Source organism: Diabrotica virgifera, chromosome 7 (genome assembly GCF_917563875.1).
Source record: "Diabrotica virgifera virgifera chromosome 7, PGI_DIABVI_V3a".
Taxonomy (NCBI): Eukaryota; Metazoa; Arthropoda; class Insecta; order Coleoptera; family Chrysomelidae; genus Diabrotica; species Diabrotica virgifera.
In genome coordinates, this window is record NC_065449.1 from 213,940,653 (window position 1) to 213,959,860 (window position 19,208).

The window sequence follows — 19,208 nt, forward strand, 5'->3', positions numbered from 1 at the left end:
ATAAAAGAATAAAACACACACACACAAACACATTGAAAAATGCCACAAAGAAATTATTTCTGAACAATAATTGTTGGCAAAATTTTTAACTAAATACGCATTTTTTGAAAAAAATTATATAATAAATATATTCACAGTCATAAAATCATTAAAAAAAATTTAAAAAAAAATAAAAACTTGTATTGGGATTCGAACCCGCGTTCTTAGGCTTGAAATCCACTTTCACACACCCGTCACCCGACTTAATCACTTACACTTACTTGTCATGTGGGAAGATAGGCTAACTGAACGTTTTACTGTTTGACAGTTCTGAATTTAATCAAATTAGTTTGATTTTTGTGTGTGTGCATTCACAAAGGGAATTAAAATATTAAAATGCAACAAACCATAGAGTAAGAAAACAGTAGGTATATTAGATGAAGAGTGGTAGAAATTTTGTTGGTAATCAAATTATGTTAATCAAAGCATTACCTACTAGATAGGTACATACATTTTCCAAATAGGTAAGTACCTATGTAATTTTTTATTACAATACTGAAACATTTACAATTAAGTACGTATCTGTTGCTTTTAAAAACTATTTAAAAAGTTACTACAATTATAAACTTGCTTTTGTCTGTGTCCTCACAACAATAAAAACTAATATACAATATTTGTTTATCCATAACCTCCATATTGAACAATTATTGTCATGTCATTTGAACACCCAATCAGAGCAAAGGTATAATGCGTCTGCGCCGGAGACAAAGGTTTTTGATGAATTCGCGCGTATTAAATTTCACTCCCATCGCGCCTAAAGAAGTATAACTTCAAAAAGGTGTCAAGAATATGAAATAATCAAATTAGAGATCTCTGTAAAATATAGTGTATTGTACGATGGAAGAGACCGAGAAGACGGGAATGGAACCTGCATGTTACATGAATGGATAATGAGGACTAGCCCCAATAGCAAGGGATTTAAGACCAAAATGCACTAGCCCACCAGTAACGTCAAAGATGACGACTACAGCCCTAAGATTAGGGAAGAACATGCCCAATACAAGACCTAGGACCCAATATAAGAAGAAGTACCTATCTTAGGTCTTCTAAAATCTTTCTTTAGCTCTATTGATCCATTACTCAATCGAGTGTACCGTAACAGTTCACTGAGCCACTTGTACATAAAATGCCCTAGCTTATGCAGTATTTTATGATATGATAATATGCCATCTTTCGAATATATTGAACATAAGATTTATCTATTTTGGCCAATTGTATTGAGAAGATACATACTCGAACGACTCAAGATCTTAAAGTTATTGCAGAAAATAACGAAAATGCATATTGTCACAACACACATCCGTCTCACTCTTTTTTTGAAAATATTTCTACAATTACTTAGTATTGTAGTTTATAATTTTTGAGACTTATTTTAATAGCTGTTGATATTACATAAAAACATATTGCGTGAATTATGCCTTATTTAGGGATTATTTATATTAAAAAAAAATATGGATAGACGATCAACTTTGGGAATGGAATAACATAATAAAATACTTAAAGCTGAAGTGTACTGGAAACAACAGAGAAAATCCAAAAAACTGAAAGAATCAAACCGAAGGATAGTGGAAACAGACCCGGCTAAGGAAATTGATAATGATGATAATAAAACAATGTACAAGAAAAAGAGGAATAGAATTAACATGAATAAAAGAGCTAAACCCATTAAAATTGGATCGTGGAATATCCAGACAATGCTAAAAGTAGGGAAAATGCAGGAAATTGCATTAGAAATGGAAAAATACGAACTAGAAATACTAGCACTACAGGAGATACGATGGAAAAATGAAGGAACAGTTAAGAAGAAAAACTTTACTATGTATTACTCAGGAGAAGACAAACAGGGGAAAAATGGAACAGCTTTTATGGTGAGCAAAAGAATGAGAGAAAAAGTTTTACATTTCAAAGCTATTAATGGAAGAATCTCCTACATCAGAATCGAAAATAAACAAGCCAATATATCTTTAGTTAACTGCTACGCACCTACCGAGGAAGCAGAACAACAAGATAAAATGGAATTCTATGAACTTTTAGAAGAAACCTGCGAAAATATTCCTAGGAACGATATCTTAATAATACTGGGAGATTTTAACGCGCAAGTGGGAAAAGAGAGCTACAACCAAAATGTAGCAGGTAAAGAAACGATCCACAATGTCACAAACGATAACTAGGGCAAAAGTTTGCAATCTGGCAGCAGCAACAAATACCTACATCGTCAGTATGAAATTTATTCATAAAAGGGAACACAAGATAACCTGGATGTTACCAGGGAGATCAGATGGCAACCAAATAGATCATGTTTTGATTTCGAAAAAATGGACAAAGATAATACAAGATGTGAGATCCTTTAGAGGAGCAAACGCTGACACTGACCACATACTCTTAATAGCCAAAATGAAGATGAAAATCATCAAAGCTAATAACATAGTAGGAAAAAGAAGGAAGTGGAACTTAACCAAATTAAAAGTGCAACAAACAAAACAAGAGTATTCAGAGGAATTAGTACAAAAACTAAAGAGGTACGATGGCACGAACGTAGAAGAGGAATGGACAAATATAAAAATGAGCATCATAGAGGCTGCGGAGCAAACCATAGGACCTCAAGAAAATAAAAAAACTAAAGAATGGTTTGACGAAGAATGTCGATACCAAAGTCAACTGAAAACGCTGGCACGAAACAAATGGCTTGAAAATAGCGGACAAGAGGAAAGAGAACAATACCAGAAAGAAAAGAGAGAAGTGGCCAAACTTTATAAAAGGAAGAAAGAGACATGGATCTCAGATCAGATGCAAGAGATTGAAACAAATAATAGAAACAACAAAAAATTGTTTATAAAACAACAATATAATGGTAACAAAGTGACCAGCAAAATAAGCAAAAAAGATTGGGAAAATCACTTTAAAGATATAAATACAAGCAATCGGCACAGAAGAAGATATAACAGATAACCGAGATGAAGAAGAAGATGCACCTACCTACCAAGAATTTATAGAAGTAGTAAAACAACTAAAATCTGACAAAACTCCAGGACCAGATGAGATTAACAATGAACTTATTGCAAATGGAGGAGATGACCTTCTAAACCGTATATATAAATTAATGGTCAGTATATGGGAAAAGGAATACATGCCTGAAGAATGGAAGAAAGGGCTCATTATACCAGTTTTTAAAAAAGGAGACCCATCGCTTTGCAGCAATTATAGAGCAATTACGCTATTAAATACAACATATAAGATCATGACAACAATTATAAGAAATCGGCTAACCAGATACACAGAAAAAAACTTAGGACCATATCAACAGGGATTTAGAAAAGGAAGATCAAAAATTGATGCAATCCACGTTTTAACGCAAACAATCGAAAAAAGTTACGAACATGGCATAGAATTGCACATATTGTTTATTGATTTCCAGCAGGCTTTCGACAGCATCTACAGAAAACAGCTATTAAAAGAAATGAAAAATATGAATATACCTGCAAAATTAATAAGACTGACCAGAATGACAATGAACGACTCAACAGCAAAGGTCAAAACAGTGGATGGTGAAACGAAGAATATCAACATAGAACATGGGGTAAGACAAGGTGACAGCCTATCGACAACGCTCTTTAATATAGCCTTGGAGGGAGTAATTAGAAACACAGGGCTAACAAAAAAGACAATAATCCAAAGTTCTACACAAATAATAGGGTATGCAGACGACCTAGGGTTGATAGCCCGTGACAAGAGAAGTCTAGAAGATGCACTGCTAACATTGACAAGAGAGGCAAAAATCAGGGGGTTAATAATTAATCAGAAAAAAACAAAATACTTAATAAGTACGAGAAATCAAGACCAAGTAAATAGAATAAAAGAGATAAGAATAAGTGATAATGTATTCCAAAGGGTTGACTGCTTTAAATACTTAGGAGTGATAGTAGATGGTCAAAACAGAAGAAGCATAGAGATAAATGAAAGAGTTAGAGCAGGGAATAGGGCATTCTGGAAATACCACAAGTTACTTAAAGATAAAAACCTGAGCAAAAAAACAAAGACAAAGATATATAGAGCGGCAATTAGACCAGTCATCACCTATGGAGCAGAAGCAATGTGCCTTACAAAAAAAGATGAAGAAAAACTGAGAATAATAGAAATAAAAATTAATAGGAGAATACATGGTCAAATCAAAACAGATCAAGGAGAAATACGAATTCTGATGAATCACGAAATAAGAAATCTAATGGAAGGAGAAGATATAGTGAGATTCATTAAAGCACAAAGGCTAAAATGGTTTGGCCACATCCAACGAAGAGAAGCAGATGCACTAATTAGGCAGATAACAAATTGGACGCCAGTATTAAACAGACCTAGAGGAAGACCGAAAATAAGATGGGAAGACCAACTGCGAGAGGATATATCCAATATGGAAATTACAGGCTGGAGAGAAAAAATACAGAATAGGAAAGAATGGAAGCAGATTACAGAAAAAGCAAAAAAACACGAAAATCTATAAAGGATAATGAAGAGGAATTATGCGGACCAATCCACCGCATGAAATGGATTAAAAGAGCTCATGAACCTGAGCGACCTATACTCTATACTAGAGTGACCGGTCTATATATATATATATATATATATATATATACAGTGCTGTTTTTGTAACAATAGAGGTTCCGGTACGCTATGTTCCGGGGGGTCTGGGGAGCGTTCATAAGGAGGGTCTGCCCCCGGGAAAACTTTTTAAATTTAGCCTCAATAGGGGCGTTTTAAAGCTATTTGGGAGCAAAGAAAAAATTCAGGAATTTGTCTATAATTTGGTTGTTTTTTATTGTTGGTCCCAATAGGTGCCGGTACGGCGTACCGGCGCGTACCGTCACAAAAACAGCACTGTATATATATATATATATATATATATATATATATATATATATATATATATATTTAAAAACATGAGATGTAGATCCTTGAAACACACTCAGTGATCAAAAGATCCAAGGTTAATGGTTTGACGACCACGAAAAATAAGAAGTAATAATAAAAATAAAAATAATTTTATATATATATATATATATATATATATATATATATATATATATATATATATATATATATATGCCTTATTTATTTGTAATTTTCAAAATTTGTATCTCAAAATTGAATAATGAATCAAATTAATTTTAATACATTTTAATTCAAAATAAGTATATTTTACTTTTTGCGTTAGTTACGGTAACGTACAAATGCATTGGCAGTGATACAAAGACCGATGCCAAAAAATTTGACATTCTCTATGATCATTGCCAACTTTACAGTCCTTTTAGATCAGTGACTTTTGATATAAAAAAATTAGTGAAAGTTGTTTTATTTCTAATCATTACTCTTCTAATCCTTACTAAAGGTACCAGTACACTTGCTTTCTCGGCCCCTTTATTAAAAATTATGAACATAAAACTTTTTATATCTTAATATTTAAGTCTGACATTCTTGCTGTACTCTGATCCACTGCATTTTCAATTAATTAACAGGTTCTCTGTTTATGTTTTGTTTATGTTTTGTTTCCTTCTGGTAATAGTTTTTCTAAAGGTTTTGACGAAAATATTTTGTCATTGTTCATTTCAAAGATACCAATTTTTTTCTTGCGTCGACAAATGGTTATAATTTCATGTCGTAGGTGTGGGAGATAATATATTGTTTTACCCTACTGCCCTTAGCTGCTTATTCTACAGATCCATCATCCTAGTCATTGGATAAGAAGGAATGACCAAATATAAGAAATTTCTGGTTAATAATATCAATGCTAATTTCATTGCTTTGGACAAATCTCAATAACGCCAGTCATCATTCTCTTTGCCTTATCCCTATGCGGGGTCGGCTTCCCTAATTGCATTTCTCCACACAATTCTATCTTGGGTCATATCAATGTTAATTCCCTTTACCAACATGTCCTGCCTTATCGTCTCCCCCCAGGTTTTCTTTGGTCTTCCTCTCCTACTCCTTCCAGGAATCTGCACTTCAGCTATTCTTCGTATTGGGTGATTAACGTCTCGACGTTGAACATGACCAAACCATCTTAACCTATGCTCTCTCATTTTGGCATCAATTGGTGCCACACCTAGACTTCCCCTAATATACTCATTTCTAATTTTATCCTTCTTTGTCACTCCACTCATCCATCTAAGCATTCTCATTTCCGCCACATGCATTCGTTGTTCCTCTTTCTTTTTCACTGCCCAACATTCAGTTCCGTACATCATAGCCGGTCTTATGACTGTTTTATAGAATTTTCCCTTCAGCTTCATTGGAATTTTTCTGTCACACAACACACCACTCGCTTCTTTCCACTTCATCCATCCAGCCCTAATTCTACTGCATGCATCTCCATCTATTTCTCCATTACTCTGTAATACCGATCCTAGGTACTTAAAACTACTGCTTTTCACAATCATTTCACCATCCAAAGATACCATTTTATTTGTAGTAGCTCCATCTTTAAATGAACATTCCAAATACTATGTTTTTGTCCTACTAAGTTTTAAACCTTTTTCCTCCAGAGCTTGTCTCCACTGTTCCAGTTTTTGTTCCAAGTCTCTTTCACTATTTCCTACTAACACGACATCATCAGCATGCATTAAGCACCATGGAATGTTACCCTGTAGTTTCGCTGTTATCTGGTCCAAAACTAACGAGAATAAATACGGACTAAGCACAGAGCCTTGGTGCAGTCCTACTTTCACATGAAATTTATCAGTCTCTCCCACACCTGTCCTAACACTAGTCGTTACTCCCTCATACATATCCCTCACAATCTTTACATATTCACCAGGGACTCCTTTCTTATTGAGTGCCCACCACAAAATCTCTCGAGGAACTCTATCATATGCTTTCTCAAGATCAATGAATACCATATGAGCGTTTGTTTCTTTACTCCTGTATTTTTCCATCAACTGCCTTATAATGAAAATTGCATCTGTTGTTGATCTACCCTGCATAAAGCCAAATTGATTCTCGGATATTTCGGTCTCTTCACGTATCCGTCTATCAATTACTCTTTCCCTTATTTTCATGGTGTGGCTAAGCAGTTTTATAGCCCTGTAGTTTGTACATTGTTGTATATCTCCCTTGTTTTTGTAAACAGGAACCAGTATACTGCTTCTCCATTCGTCTGGCATTTGTCCAACTTCCATAATTCTATTAAATAGACCTGCTAGCCACCTTGTTCCTGTCTCTCCCAATGCTCTCCATACTTCCCCAGGAATATCATCTGGTCCTACCGCTTTTCCTTTCTTTATTTTTTTAAGCGCTTGAGCCACTTCCTCGTTGGTTATTTTGGTGACCATTGCTGCTACTGTCTCCGTTGACTCTACAGGCTGTCTGTCAAATTCTTCATTTAATAAGCTGTCAAAATACTTTCTCCATCTCTTTTTGACATCCCTTTCGTGAACTAGTATTTTATTATTTTCATCTCAATAACGCCAGTGTCATTTTGATATTCCGGCTTTCTCTGGTGCATGTAAATAGTAAATTGTCTATCGAATGGAGGTATCCCTTATCAAGAAAATGAAACATGTAAACAATATTTAGACATTCGTTGCATGTGTACAACTATACATATACATATGCAGTAAATTTCTAAATGCGACTTTTTAATAAAAACAAGTTTAAACACTAAATATATAATTAAAATAAGTAGGTATATAATAATGTAGATTATTTAGTAAAAAAACTTTACAAGTGATTTGCTCAAGGCTAGCTAAATTATTTTTTACAATTTGGGTTTCTCCGAATTTACAACTTGGCAGATTTGATATGTTTGAATTCTGTATTTCAATGTCTTTTGTTTCAAATGTTTTCGTATGGTTCATTCATCATCATCATCATCATCAACAACAACAGCTACTCGACCCATCGTCGCATGTATGTATCCATTCATTTCTGTTCGCAGTGTGTCAATTTGAACAGGTGCCACCCTCTATAATTTGGTCCCTATAGAAAAAACACGTCAAATTTATTTGTGAGGAGGACATTTTGTAGATCAGTTTTTAACTAAATTATATCAACCTTCTAGCAGGGGCGGACACAACCTCCAAAATCTTTAAGGGGTTGAGTGGTGCCTCATTTTAAAGGTCGTTCAATTATTTTGTCAAAAATACCACATACATTATATTACACATACACTGTGAGAAAGAAAGCTTATTTTCTGTACTTTAAAATGTTGTAAAAGATTCTAACGCTAACGGTAACCAATATATTGTTCATCAAATTGTGACGCTTGCAACGATTTTTACTAACTTTAACCATACATAGATGTTTTTCCTGCGAACTACAACGCTCTCTGTAAAATAATAATCACTTTTATAAAAAAAATAAAGCAGAATACATTGATTAGATCCGTAGTAACTAGTGGCGTGCTGGCCATATAAATGAATCGGTGCAATCGCCGAGAGGCCGCGGCCTCTTGAGGCCGCGGCCGGTCAAATAGGTTCACAAACAATTTTAGATGTAACTAAAAAAATATTTTTTTAATTTCTAATCGAATGATAATTTTGTTAATAGTATCTATTAAGAAACATTTCAAAAAAATTTATTTTTTTTTTAATTGTAAAATACAAGTTAAGTAGGTAATTGAATAAAACTATACACATAAATAGACTGCTACAGATAATATTTATTTTCATGCCTACAAGTATATTTATGGTTTTCCAATTTTCTTCAAACATGTATGATGTATGTACCTACTCCCTACACTGCAGAATAAAAAATGGAGAAACATCTTGCACAATTTTGACCGAATTATTTTTGATCAAGACAAATCGTTTTATGATGATATATCACTCGACATCCTAGAAATTTCGATACAATAAAAAATGGTATACCTTTAACGGCATTTAAATCATTTACTGAAAAATTCAGAAATTGTTATCCTACCATATCTGGGACTGCAATTATAGAAGAACTCGTGGATTTTGCTGATAAATCGATTGTATTAAAAAATAGGATTTTGCAAAATACTGAAATTATAGAAGATCGAGTTAATGATGAATATGTTCAGTCTACAGAAAATATAAAAGATGATATTGTTAATCTAAGTGATAATGAACATGAAGTAACAAATGACAATGTTGTTGATATCGTGAAAACTTCACCTCCATGTGGTACTAAAAAGTGTAAAGATTGTATAGCTTACTGTTACGCTATTTTGCATAAGTACAACTTATATCAGTGTGCTTATCCAAATTTAAATAGTATATAAGCATTTATTAACTTTTTCAGTGACACAAGTATCTTGCGAAAGAAGCTTTTCAACGTTGAAATACATAAAAAAATTGGTTAAGAACTACTTTAACACAAGATCACTTGGAAACATTTATGCTAATGGCTATAGAAAAAATAAGCTTTGAATGAGCTTAAAAATGTTGAAATAATCTACGAATTTGCTCAAAAATTTACTTCAATGCGGAAATTATAAAAGAATGTTTGGATTATTGTGTTGTATTAACATTTTAAATATTTTTAAATCAAAGTATTTGCACTGTACTTGTATTTGTACTCTCTTGTATAATTGATTTACTAAACTCCCAACTTAACACATAACTGAAAAATTTTCAAAATTTTATTTTACTTTTATCTAATTACATCAAATTAATATTATATTTATTCAGGAAATTATGGTTTCTGCCTTACTACATACAATATACATGTCATACATGTCATTTACTATTTGTAAGATTGCTTATTCTTAAATAAAAAAATATAGCAAATTAAAAAAAAATCATTCAATTCAAAGTTTTATGTTTGATTTAAAAATAATTTATATTTTTGTTTATTTGATTTTATAAATAACAAGTAAAACATCCTGATAATAGAAGGTAAAATGAGGATGGGAGGCCGCTTTTTTATAAAATCACCGGGCCGCTTGAAAAGTTCCAGCATGCCACTGGTAGTAACCTATGGTTGTGAAACCTGAGTAATGACGAAAAGGGATGAAGCCCAGCTCAGGACATTCGAGAGAAAAATGCTGAGAAAAATATATGGCCCGGTGCAAGAGGAAGACGGCATATGGAGAATCAGGAAAAACGACGAGGTTAATGAATTTTTTTTTTATTAATGGCTTTGACATAGCCAATTAGCCAGACTATTTGTTTTTTTTTTTGTATGGTATTACAATAACAATTTTAAGTTAATATCTAAGCCTACTTATTATCTAAATTTACAGGGTGTTATAATATATTAATGGATACATTTTTCAATTTTGTGTGATATTTTTACAATTTTTAATTTTATTATCTAAGCCTATTTAAAATTTAAATTTACAGGACGTTACATATTCGTAAAGACATTGTACTGTCTGCTTATTTTTTGGAAAAAGAATTTCGTTTAAATTGACAGGTAAAGGACAATTTAGATCAATTAACTTTTCATACATCACTTTAATATTTTGTCTGTACTGTCCACACTCCAATATGAGGTGCTGTAGATCTCCCATTCCACCACAGGCGCAATATGGGTTATCACTGATACCTATGCTGTGTTTGTATGCTGGGGTTAGTGCGTGATTTGACCTCATTCTGTTTATTGTTTTTATAAATACCCTATTTGATTCTTGTTTAAACCATCTCTCATTGGGAATTAGTGGTTGGCAATTTCTAAAATTTATTCCCGTTGTACTTTGGTTATACACACGTTGCCAATTTTGTTTGCAATGGTTTTTACTGATATTATCTATATCGGTTACTGGTAGAAGTATGTTGTTCATGTTTCGTTTGGTTAAAGCTGCAGATTTAGCTAATTTGTCGACTTCTTCATTTCCAAATATTCCAGATGTCCTCTAATCCAACATAATAATGCCCGAGGAAGTAATATCATAATATAGACTCTTAATTTCTATCTCAATAAGGTTTAGACTTTTTGTCGATTGGATAGAAGTGAGTTTGTCCACAATACTTCTACAATCGGTGAAAATGATATAATTGTCCATACCAACAGAGGCTATATATTTTAACGCAATTAATAAAGCTGATAATTCGGCAGTATACATTGAAGCTTCATTAGGCAATCGGCATGATTCTTTGTATTCAGAATTCCAGTGATATATTGCACTTCCGGTTCTGAGCCGTCAGTAAAAATATATTGAAACATAGGCCACCTGTCTTTAATTATTTTGTTGATAATACTGCCTGGAATGTTTGAATCCATGTAATTTGTTTGTATTATCTTGGAAAAGAGGGTTTCAGGAGGTTTAGTGTAAATTGGAGGTAGGTATTTTATTTTTGTACATTTGGTGTTCATACATTGTCAATTTCCTATAGCTTTCAACGTATCTGGGGGTTTTTTTAGTACACCAATATTTGTGGCTTAAATCTAATATATTCAAGTTACGAATAGTCCTTAAGTAGCTGACGTTTTTTGAGATAGCTCTAGCTACAAACTTATCTGTACAAAACTGTCTACGTAGAGTAAGTGGTGGTTCCTTAGCTTCAATCTCAATAATAGTAATAGGAGTAGATTTTAAGTAACCGAGACAGAGTCTCAAACATTTATTACTTTGGATTTCAACTTTATTAAGATATCCTGTTGACGCAGACCCATATAAGTGACAACTATAGTCGAATATTGGTCGAATCATTGAGCGATAGAATAGCAATGCAATATTCGGGTCAGCTCCCCAACCGGTTCTACAAAAAACTCTAAGGATATTCATAGAATTTTCTGATTTCTTTATAATATAATGAATTTGATCCTTCCATAACAATTTACGATCCAAATACGTCCCAAGATATTTAACACAATTTTTTATCGGAAATTCTATTCTACCTAATTTGAAGGTGCCTTGAGGAATTTGGCGTTTTTTGGAGAAAAAACAAATTTCAGTCTTTGTCGTTGATATGGATAAACCTAGAGAATGGTAATCATTTTTTACACAATCTAATGTAAATTCAAGTTGACGTCTACAAATGTCTAGAGAAGAATGGGAGGTGTACAACACAACATCATCTGCAAATTGTAAAATATTAGAGTGTGGAGGTACTATGTGCTCTAAATCTATATTGTATAATGAAAAGAGAAGTGGACTTAAAATACTACCCTGTGGTATACCTATACTCGTTAACCTTGGTGGTAAAAGGTTCTCGTTTATTTTTAAGTAAGTCCATCTATTCTTGTACAAGGATACAATGAAATTTGAAATTTTAACTGGCATTCCAAGATCTACTAATTTTTTATAAAGAATGTCTAAATTGATGTTATCAAACGCTGAAGTTACATCTATAAATGCTGCAGCTGTCGACGCCTGATTTGTAAAATTGACCTGTAAAGAAGACTAGGGAAGTGAGAGCATCTTGTGTATACCTGGATTTTCGAAAGCCGTACTGAGATTTGGGAAGGATATCTTCAGACTCAAGCCAGTATTCAAGCCGATTTTTGATTAATCTCTCTAGAGTTTTTAGTATACAGGAACTTAAAGATGTAGGTCTGTAAGATTCAACTTTGTTATCTGGCTTTCCTGGTTTTTTTATAGGTAATACAATATAGTCCTTCCATGACGTCTATTACGCCAGATCATCCATTTCATAAGTCCATATTTGGAATAGTTTCATATTTTTTTGCTAATTTTTTGCTAATTTATTACCACAAAAACAAATTTTTTGCTCCACCCCTAACCGAGAAACAATGGTTGATGTAGCGTAATATTACGTCACATCAACGATAGCCATATCTCGCGAACCTAAAGAGCTAGAAAATCGTACTACGCGGCATACTTTTTTGCTAATTTATTGCTGTCGATCTGCATATGCAACATACCCCAACACCACCCCTGCTTCCCTTACAGCTAAACAACACCCCCAAAAAACAACGAAAAATCTTGAAAAATGATTTTTGTGATATAGTTGACGGTTGATATTTAATTGCTAATTTTTTGCTGTCATTAGCCGCAAAAAACAATTTTTTTGCTCCACCCCTAACCGAGAAACAATGGTTGATGTAGCGTAATATTACGTCACATCAACGATAGCCATATCTCGCGAACCTAAAGAGCTAGAAAATCGTACGACGCGGCATATTTTTTTGCTAATTTATTGCTGTCGATCTGAATATGCAACATACCCCAAAACCACCCCTGCTTCCCTTACAGCTAAACAACACCCCCAAAAAACAACGAAAAATCTTGAAAAATGATTTTTGTGATATAGTTGACGATTGATATTTAATTGCTTATTTTTTGCTGTCATTAGCCGTAAAAAACAATTTTTTTGCTCCACCCCTAACTGAGAAACAATGGTTGATGTAGCTTAATATTATGTCACATCATCGATAGCCATATCTCGCGAACCTAAATAGCTAGAAAATCGTACGACACGGCATATTTTTTTGCTAATTTATTGCTATCTGAATATGCAACATACCCCAAAACCACCCCTGCTTCCCTTACAGCTAAACAACACCCCCAAAAAACAACGAAAAATCTTGAAAAATGATTTTTGTGATATAGTTGACGGTTGAGATTTAATTGCTAATTTTTTACTGTCATTAGCCGTAAAAAACAATTTTTTGCTCCACCCCTAACTGACAAACAATGGTTGATGTAGCTTAATATTATGTCACATCATCGATAGCCATATCTCGCGAACCTAAAGAGCTAGAAAATCGTACGACGCGGCATATTTTTTTGCTAATTTATTGCTGTCGATCTGAATATGCAACATACACCAAAACCACCCCTGCTTCCCTTACAGCAAAACAACACCCCCAAAAAACAACGAAAAATCTTGAAAAATGATTTTTGTGATATAGTTGACGGTTGAGATTTAATTGGTTTTGGGGTATGTTGCATATTCAGATCGACAGCAATAAATTAGCAAAAAAATATGCCGCGTCGTACGATTTTCTAGCTCTTTAGGTTCGCGAGATATGGCTATCGTTGATGTGACGTAATATTAAGCTACATCAACCATTGTTTCTCAGTTAGGGGTGGAGCAAAAAAATTGTTTTTTGCGGCTAATGACAGCAAAAAATTAGCAATTAAATATCAACCGTCAACTATATCACAAAAATCATTTTTCAAGATTTTTCGTTGTTTTTTGGGGTGTTGTTTAGCTGTAAGGGAAGCAGGGGTGGTTTTGGGGTATGTTGCATATGCAGATCGACAGCAATAAATTAGCAAAAAAATATGCCGCGTAGTACGATTTTCTAGCTCTTTAGGTTCGCGAGATATGGCTATCGTTGATGTGACGTAATATTACGCTACATCAACCATTGTTTCTCGGTTAGGGGTGGAGCAAAAAATTTGTTTTTGTGGTAATAAATTAGCAAAAAATTAGCAAAAAAATATGAAACTATTCCAAATATGGACTTATGAAATGGATGATCTGGCGTAATAGACGTCCTTCCATGCTTTGGGAATTAAATTTTTGTTTTGCCATATAGTGTTAAAAATTCTTAGTAATAATAGTTTGTATTCTGTAGGTAGAAAATATAGCATAGAATATGATATACAGTCCATCCCTGGAGATGAACTATTATTTTGATTGAGTCCATGATTTAATTCCCATAATTCAAATGGTTTCTCTAGATTGAAGTTTTCTCTGGGTACGGTAACTGTAGCTTCATTTATTTGACTTGGAACCAAAGGAGGTGAAATCTTGAAATGGAACTCTTCTATCCATGCAGCTTCGGTGTTTATCGGAAGTTGATTGGACTGCTTTCGGTTTTTGTAGCGATTTACTTTCTTCCAGACGTCGCTGATTGGAGTGTTGGAGTTTAAGCTTTCGCAGTAATTTATCCAAGTTTGTTTTTTTCTAATTTTAAAAGTTTTCTTTGCTAAGTCATCTAATTTTTTGTATTCAATTAGATTGTGAAGATTAGGATTTGTTTTATAACGTCTATATGCTGTTTTGCGGTTATTTGCAGCTGATTCGCAGTTATTATCCCACCATGGTTTTGGTAGCTTGTTTGTAGGATATTTGTTATTGTTGTATGATTTTGGAATTGAAATGGTTGCGCATCGGTTTATTTTGGTAACTAATTCTTCATAAGTTTGTGGTTGTTTTCCCGAATAAAAGTTCGATGAATACAAATTCCAATCTGCTTTATGTAAATTCCATCTTTTGTGTGTATTGTCACCAGGTTGAATTGCTTGTTCCGAGTTTTCCAAGGCGATGATCAAGGGTAGATGATCAGAACCATGTGGATCTTGAATAACAAACCAAGTTAATTTAGATACAATGTCCTGGGTACATATTGTTATATCGATTGCTGATGGGCTGGAAGTTAGTGCAAGAGTTGGAGAACCATCATTTAAGTATAATAGATTACATTGTTCTATCGCCTCTAATAAAACTTTACCGTGAGTATCATTATTTTCGCAACCCCATTGTCATAAATAGTGTGATGTTAATGTCTTTTTGGTCCCGACTAATTAAAACTCATTGTTTGGATAACTTTATATTTACATCGTATAAACGGTGATTCAACCATAATTGTTTACAAATACAAATCATTACCTATACCACACATTTGTACATATCAAGTACCTAATTATAACAACTCTTGAATTTACCTACGCTGCATTTTATACACGACATAATATGTAAACCTCACGTATTAATTCACGGTCAAGAGTCATTGTCTTCGGGCCTGGTTAATACACTACATTATATTTTGATAAAGATATTTACAACTTAATTTATATAGGTTGTCCTAACTATATTACACCATGCCATGTTGTGAGCGTTGAAGTCTCCACAAATGTTAATGAATTGAATGAAAGTTACGATATTGTACTATTTGTGAAAAGTCAAAGACTGACAGATATGCTGGGACATGTGCAGAGACAAGACGATGCAAAAACAACAAAGAAAATATTACAATTGAAGCCGATAGGAAGGCGTAAAAAAGGAGGGCCCAGAACGAGATGGTTGAACGACATGGGAGACGACCTGAAAACCATGAACATAAGACAATGGAGAAGAAGGGCACAAGAGAGATTTGAATGGTAGGGCATACCCAGACATGCAAAGACCCATCCAGGGTCATGATGTCAAAAGAAGAAAAATAAGGAATTTGTCTATGTCTTTTAGTTTTTTGTTCCTTTTGTTAAATAATTGAAATCTTTTAAAATTCTAGAACAAAATTCAATGCAACACACAACCTTGTGTGTGTGGAAAGATAATGGCATGGAATCAAGTCCATTTGCCACAGAAAGTTGTAAAAGGAACTTTTCTTGTAGAGTAACTACAGAGTTGTGGGTTATGCCGTTTTAAATTTGTATTTTATTTTCTTTAATAAAATGTACTAAAAGTTCCAAGGTGTTTTTATTGGCAGCTAACAAAATGTGTGTGAGATTTAATGGAAGAAAATATTTCATTTCAATAAGTGTACAAATTAAATCATTGGATTTTTTTTAAATGTTTTTTGCAACCGAAAAATATATGGTTTAGATCTCCGTAAGAGTTCTGATCACAAATACAGGCCGAGGACTGTATAATGCCCAGCTTAGCAAGAGGCGATGGAAATCGCCCATGATTTGTTATAAGTCGGAAAATACTTGCCGAAAAGAATTTTGAAGTAGGGTAGTTGAAAATATATTTTAGGTGGAGATGGTAGGGTAGGGTGTATTTTAAAATAAATATTTTGTGAGTTTTCTACAGTATTTTCCCACTGTCGTTCCCATTTTAATCTTATTTTATTGTTTATCAAATTAAAGACGTCTGGTAATGTATGAATATTACAAAGAACTCCGTTATCTACTGCTTCCTTAGCCAAACTATCAGCTTTTTCATTACCTAGTATACCTTTATGACCTTTGACCCATACAAATGTTATATTTAAATCTGCTATCAAATTTTTTAAATTGCATAATATAGGACATTTTTCATTCTTTTAAATTTTATGCTTTTTATTGACTCCAAAAACACACAACCTCCATTTTTAAGGAAAAGAAAAACTTACATAAATCAGTTATTTCTGTTTTATACTGACAAAAATAACATTAAATTAATCCATCTTTGTATTTTTTAGGGACACTGACACTCTCGAAAATAATATATGGGCTGGAATACTATGCTGCTGTTTCTTCTTCCTCATTATATCAGTATTGGCGTTCCCCAACGGACCGTTCACTCGTCCCCACCCAGCAATATGGAGGTTGGTATTCGGTATGAGCGTCCTCTACTTGATGGTCTGCCTATTTATTCTCTTCCAGAACTACAAAACCATCAGAAGTATTCTGCTGTGGTTGGACCCAACTTTAACAGAATTCCATATCGACATGGACAAAGAATATGGAGTTAACTGCTCAGATATAACCCGGGAAAGGATATGGGGGCACATGGATATCTTCGCTTTGGGCCACTACTTGGGTTGGATGTTCAAAGCCATTTTAATACGCCACAATGGTATTTTGTGGGCTATAAGCTGTATGTGGGAGATTACCGAATTAGCCTTTGCCCATCTACTTCCAAATTTCATAGAATGCTGGTGGGACGCACTTATTTTGGACGTTTTATTGTGTAATGGTTTCGGGATTTGGTGTGGATTGAAGATATGCAAGATCTTGGAGATGAGGGAGTACAAGTGGGTAGGAATTAAAGACATTCATAGTACTACTGGTAAAATTAAACGTGCCATGCTTCAGTTTACGCCCGAGAGTTGGACCTCGGTAAGATGGTTGGATCCAAAGTGTTCATACATGCGAATTTTCGCGTTGTGCCAGCTGGTACTTTTCTGGCAAACTTCAGAACTTAACACGTTTTTCCTAAAACACGTGTTCGAACTTCCCTCCTCGCACTATTTAGTAACGGGAAGATTAATTCTTATTGGTGTGATTGTAGCGCCATCTGTTAGACAATATTATAGTTATACTACGGATACTAGTTGTAAGAGAGTAGGTACTCAATGTTGGGTGTATGGTTGTATAATGGTAGCTGAAGCTTTAATATGTATCAAACACGGTAGAGAACTATTTGAACAAACCCAAATGATTAATATGGTCATTTGGTTATTAGTGATGATTATACTATCCGTAGCATTTGTGCTGGGCTGTGTCGTTTACTACAAGTATTATCCCGATTCGTTAGAAGTTAGTCCTTCGAAATCGAAAACGAAGATTAAATTCCAGAATGGAGACAGGCAAGATGTTAAAGATGATTAGATAATTTAATATTTTGAGGAAGGTAATTTGATCGAATCTTATTCGAAAATGTAGTTAAAAATTTGTAGGAACCGCGCCGAAATATGCAGCCAAATGTAAATATATCAATCAATCAAATTAGAGTTGCGAACTTGCTGAACTAATTATTGTGATATTATTGAAATTTAAACATTTTTTAAACAACTGGAAGATACCATATATGCAGGTTCCATCTTAAGTGCATATCTAAAATTATTTATTTTTTGTAAATAAATTAAATAAAATGCCTACTTTTACCAACACACAAAAAAAAATTGTAGCTAGTTGTAAATAGGAGTTAGTATAAGAGGTGTATACAAAAAAAGAAAATTCAACTAAAATAATTGAAAATTTAAGTTCAAGAACGATGATTAAACGGAATATTTAGTTGAAAAAAATAAAATTTAAATCAAATTTTATTTTTCTTTAGCTATTTTTAGAAGAAAAATATTTATTAAAACGGCATAAAATGATTTCTTAAGAAATATTTAGGAAAAAAAAAAGAAACTAGTAAGTGTTATACAAAATTTAGTAAAAAATACTCAAATTTAACAAAGCGTGACATATCTGCTTTACCATATGTTGCACACTTACAAATTTTGCAAAAAAACTGCACGGCAGCACTTTGCATAAATAATTTTAGGTTAGTTTGTTTTACTTCAGTGGGCAACGGCGCATGATAAAATTTGCGCAAATGCCGAATTTTTGCATCTGGCGTTTATAGTGTGGACAGATGGTGATACACTTTTTCTCGGAGGCTTCTTTCAATGCGTCACAGTTTTTCCATTTCTTTCTAACGCATTACGTTGGAAGTTACAGAAATAAAGGTACGTCCGTGATTATACTCCTTTATAACATTTATTCTAGTTGTTAATAGATGGCACCAAAAAAAAATTATTTACGTATTATCTATACGACTATAATCTGTACAATTTATGCGCTATACAAATCAAAAAACATATCATTTTATAAATGCAATAAACACGATTGAGTTGTTTTGTCTAAATTGCAAATAAAATTGTTA

The 19,208-nt window shown here is 33.5% G+C and overlaps 1 protein-coding gene across 1 annotated transcript in view; it reads left to right on the forward strand.

Moving 5' to 3' along the window:
- The window catches only part of LOC114331204 (phosphatidylserine synthase), a 57,091-nt gene extending 38,351 nt beyond the window's left edge, over positions 1 to 18,740 (forward strand). Inside the window, exon 2 of the mRNA XM_028280699.2 lies at positions 17,035 to 18,740. Within this exon, the coding sequence (XP_028136500.1) occupies positions 17,035 to 18,166 (1,132 nt within the window). The 3' untranslated portion in view covers positions 18,167 to 18,740. The remainder of the gene's footprint in view (positions 1 to 17,034) is intronic.
- Positions 18,741 to 19,208: the final 468 nt, after the last annotated feature.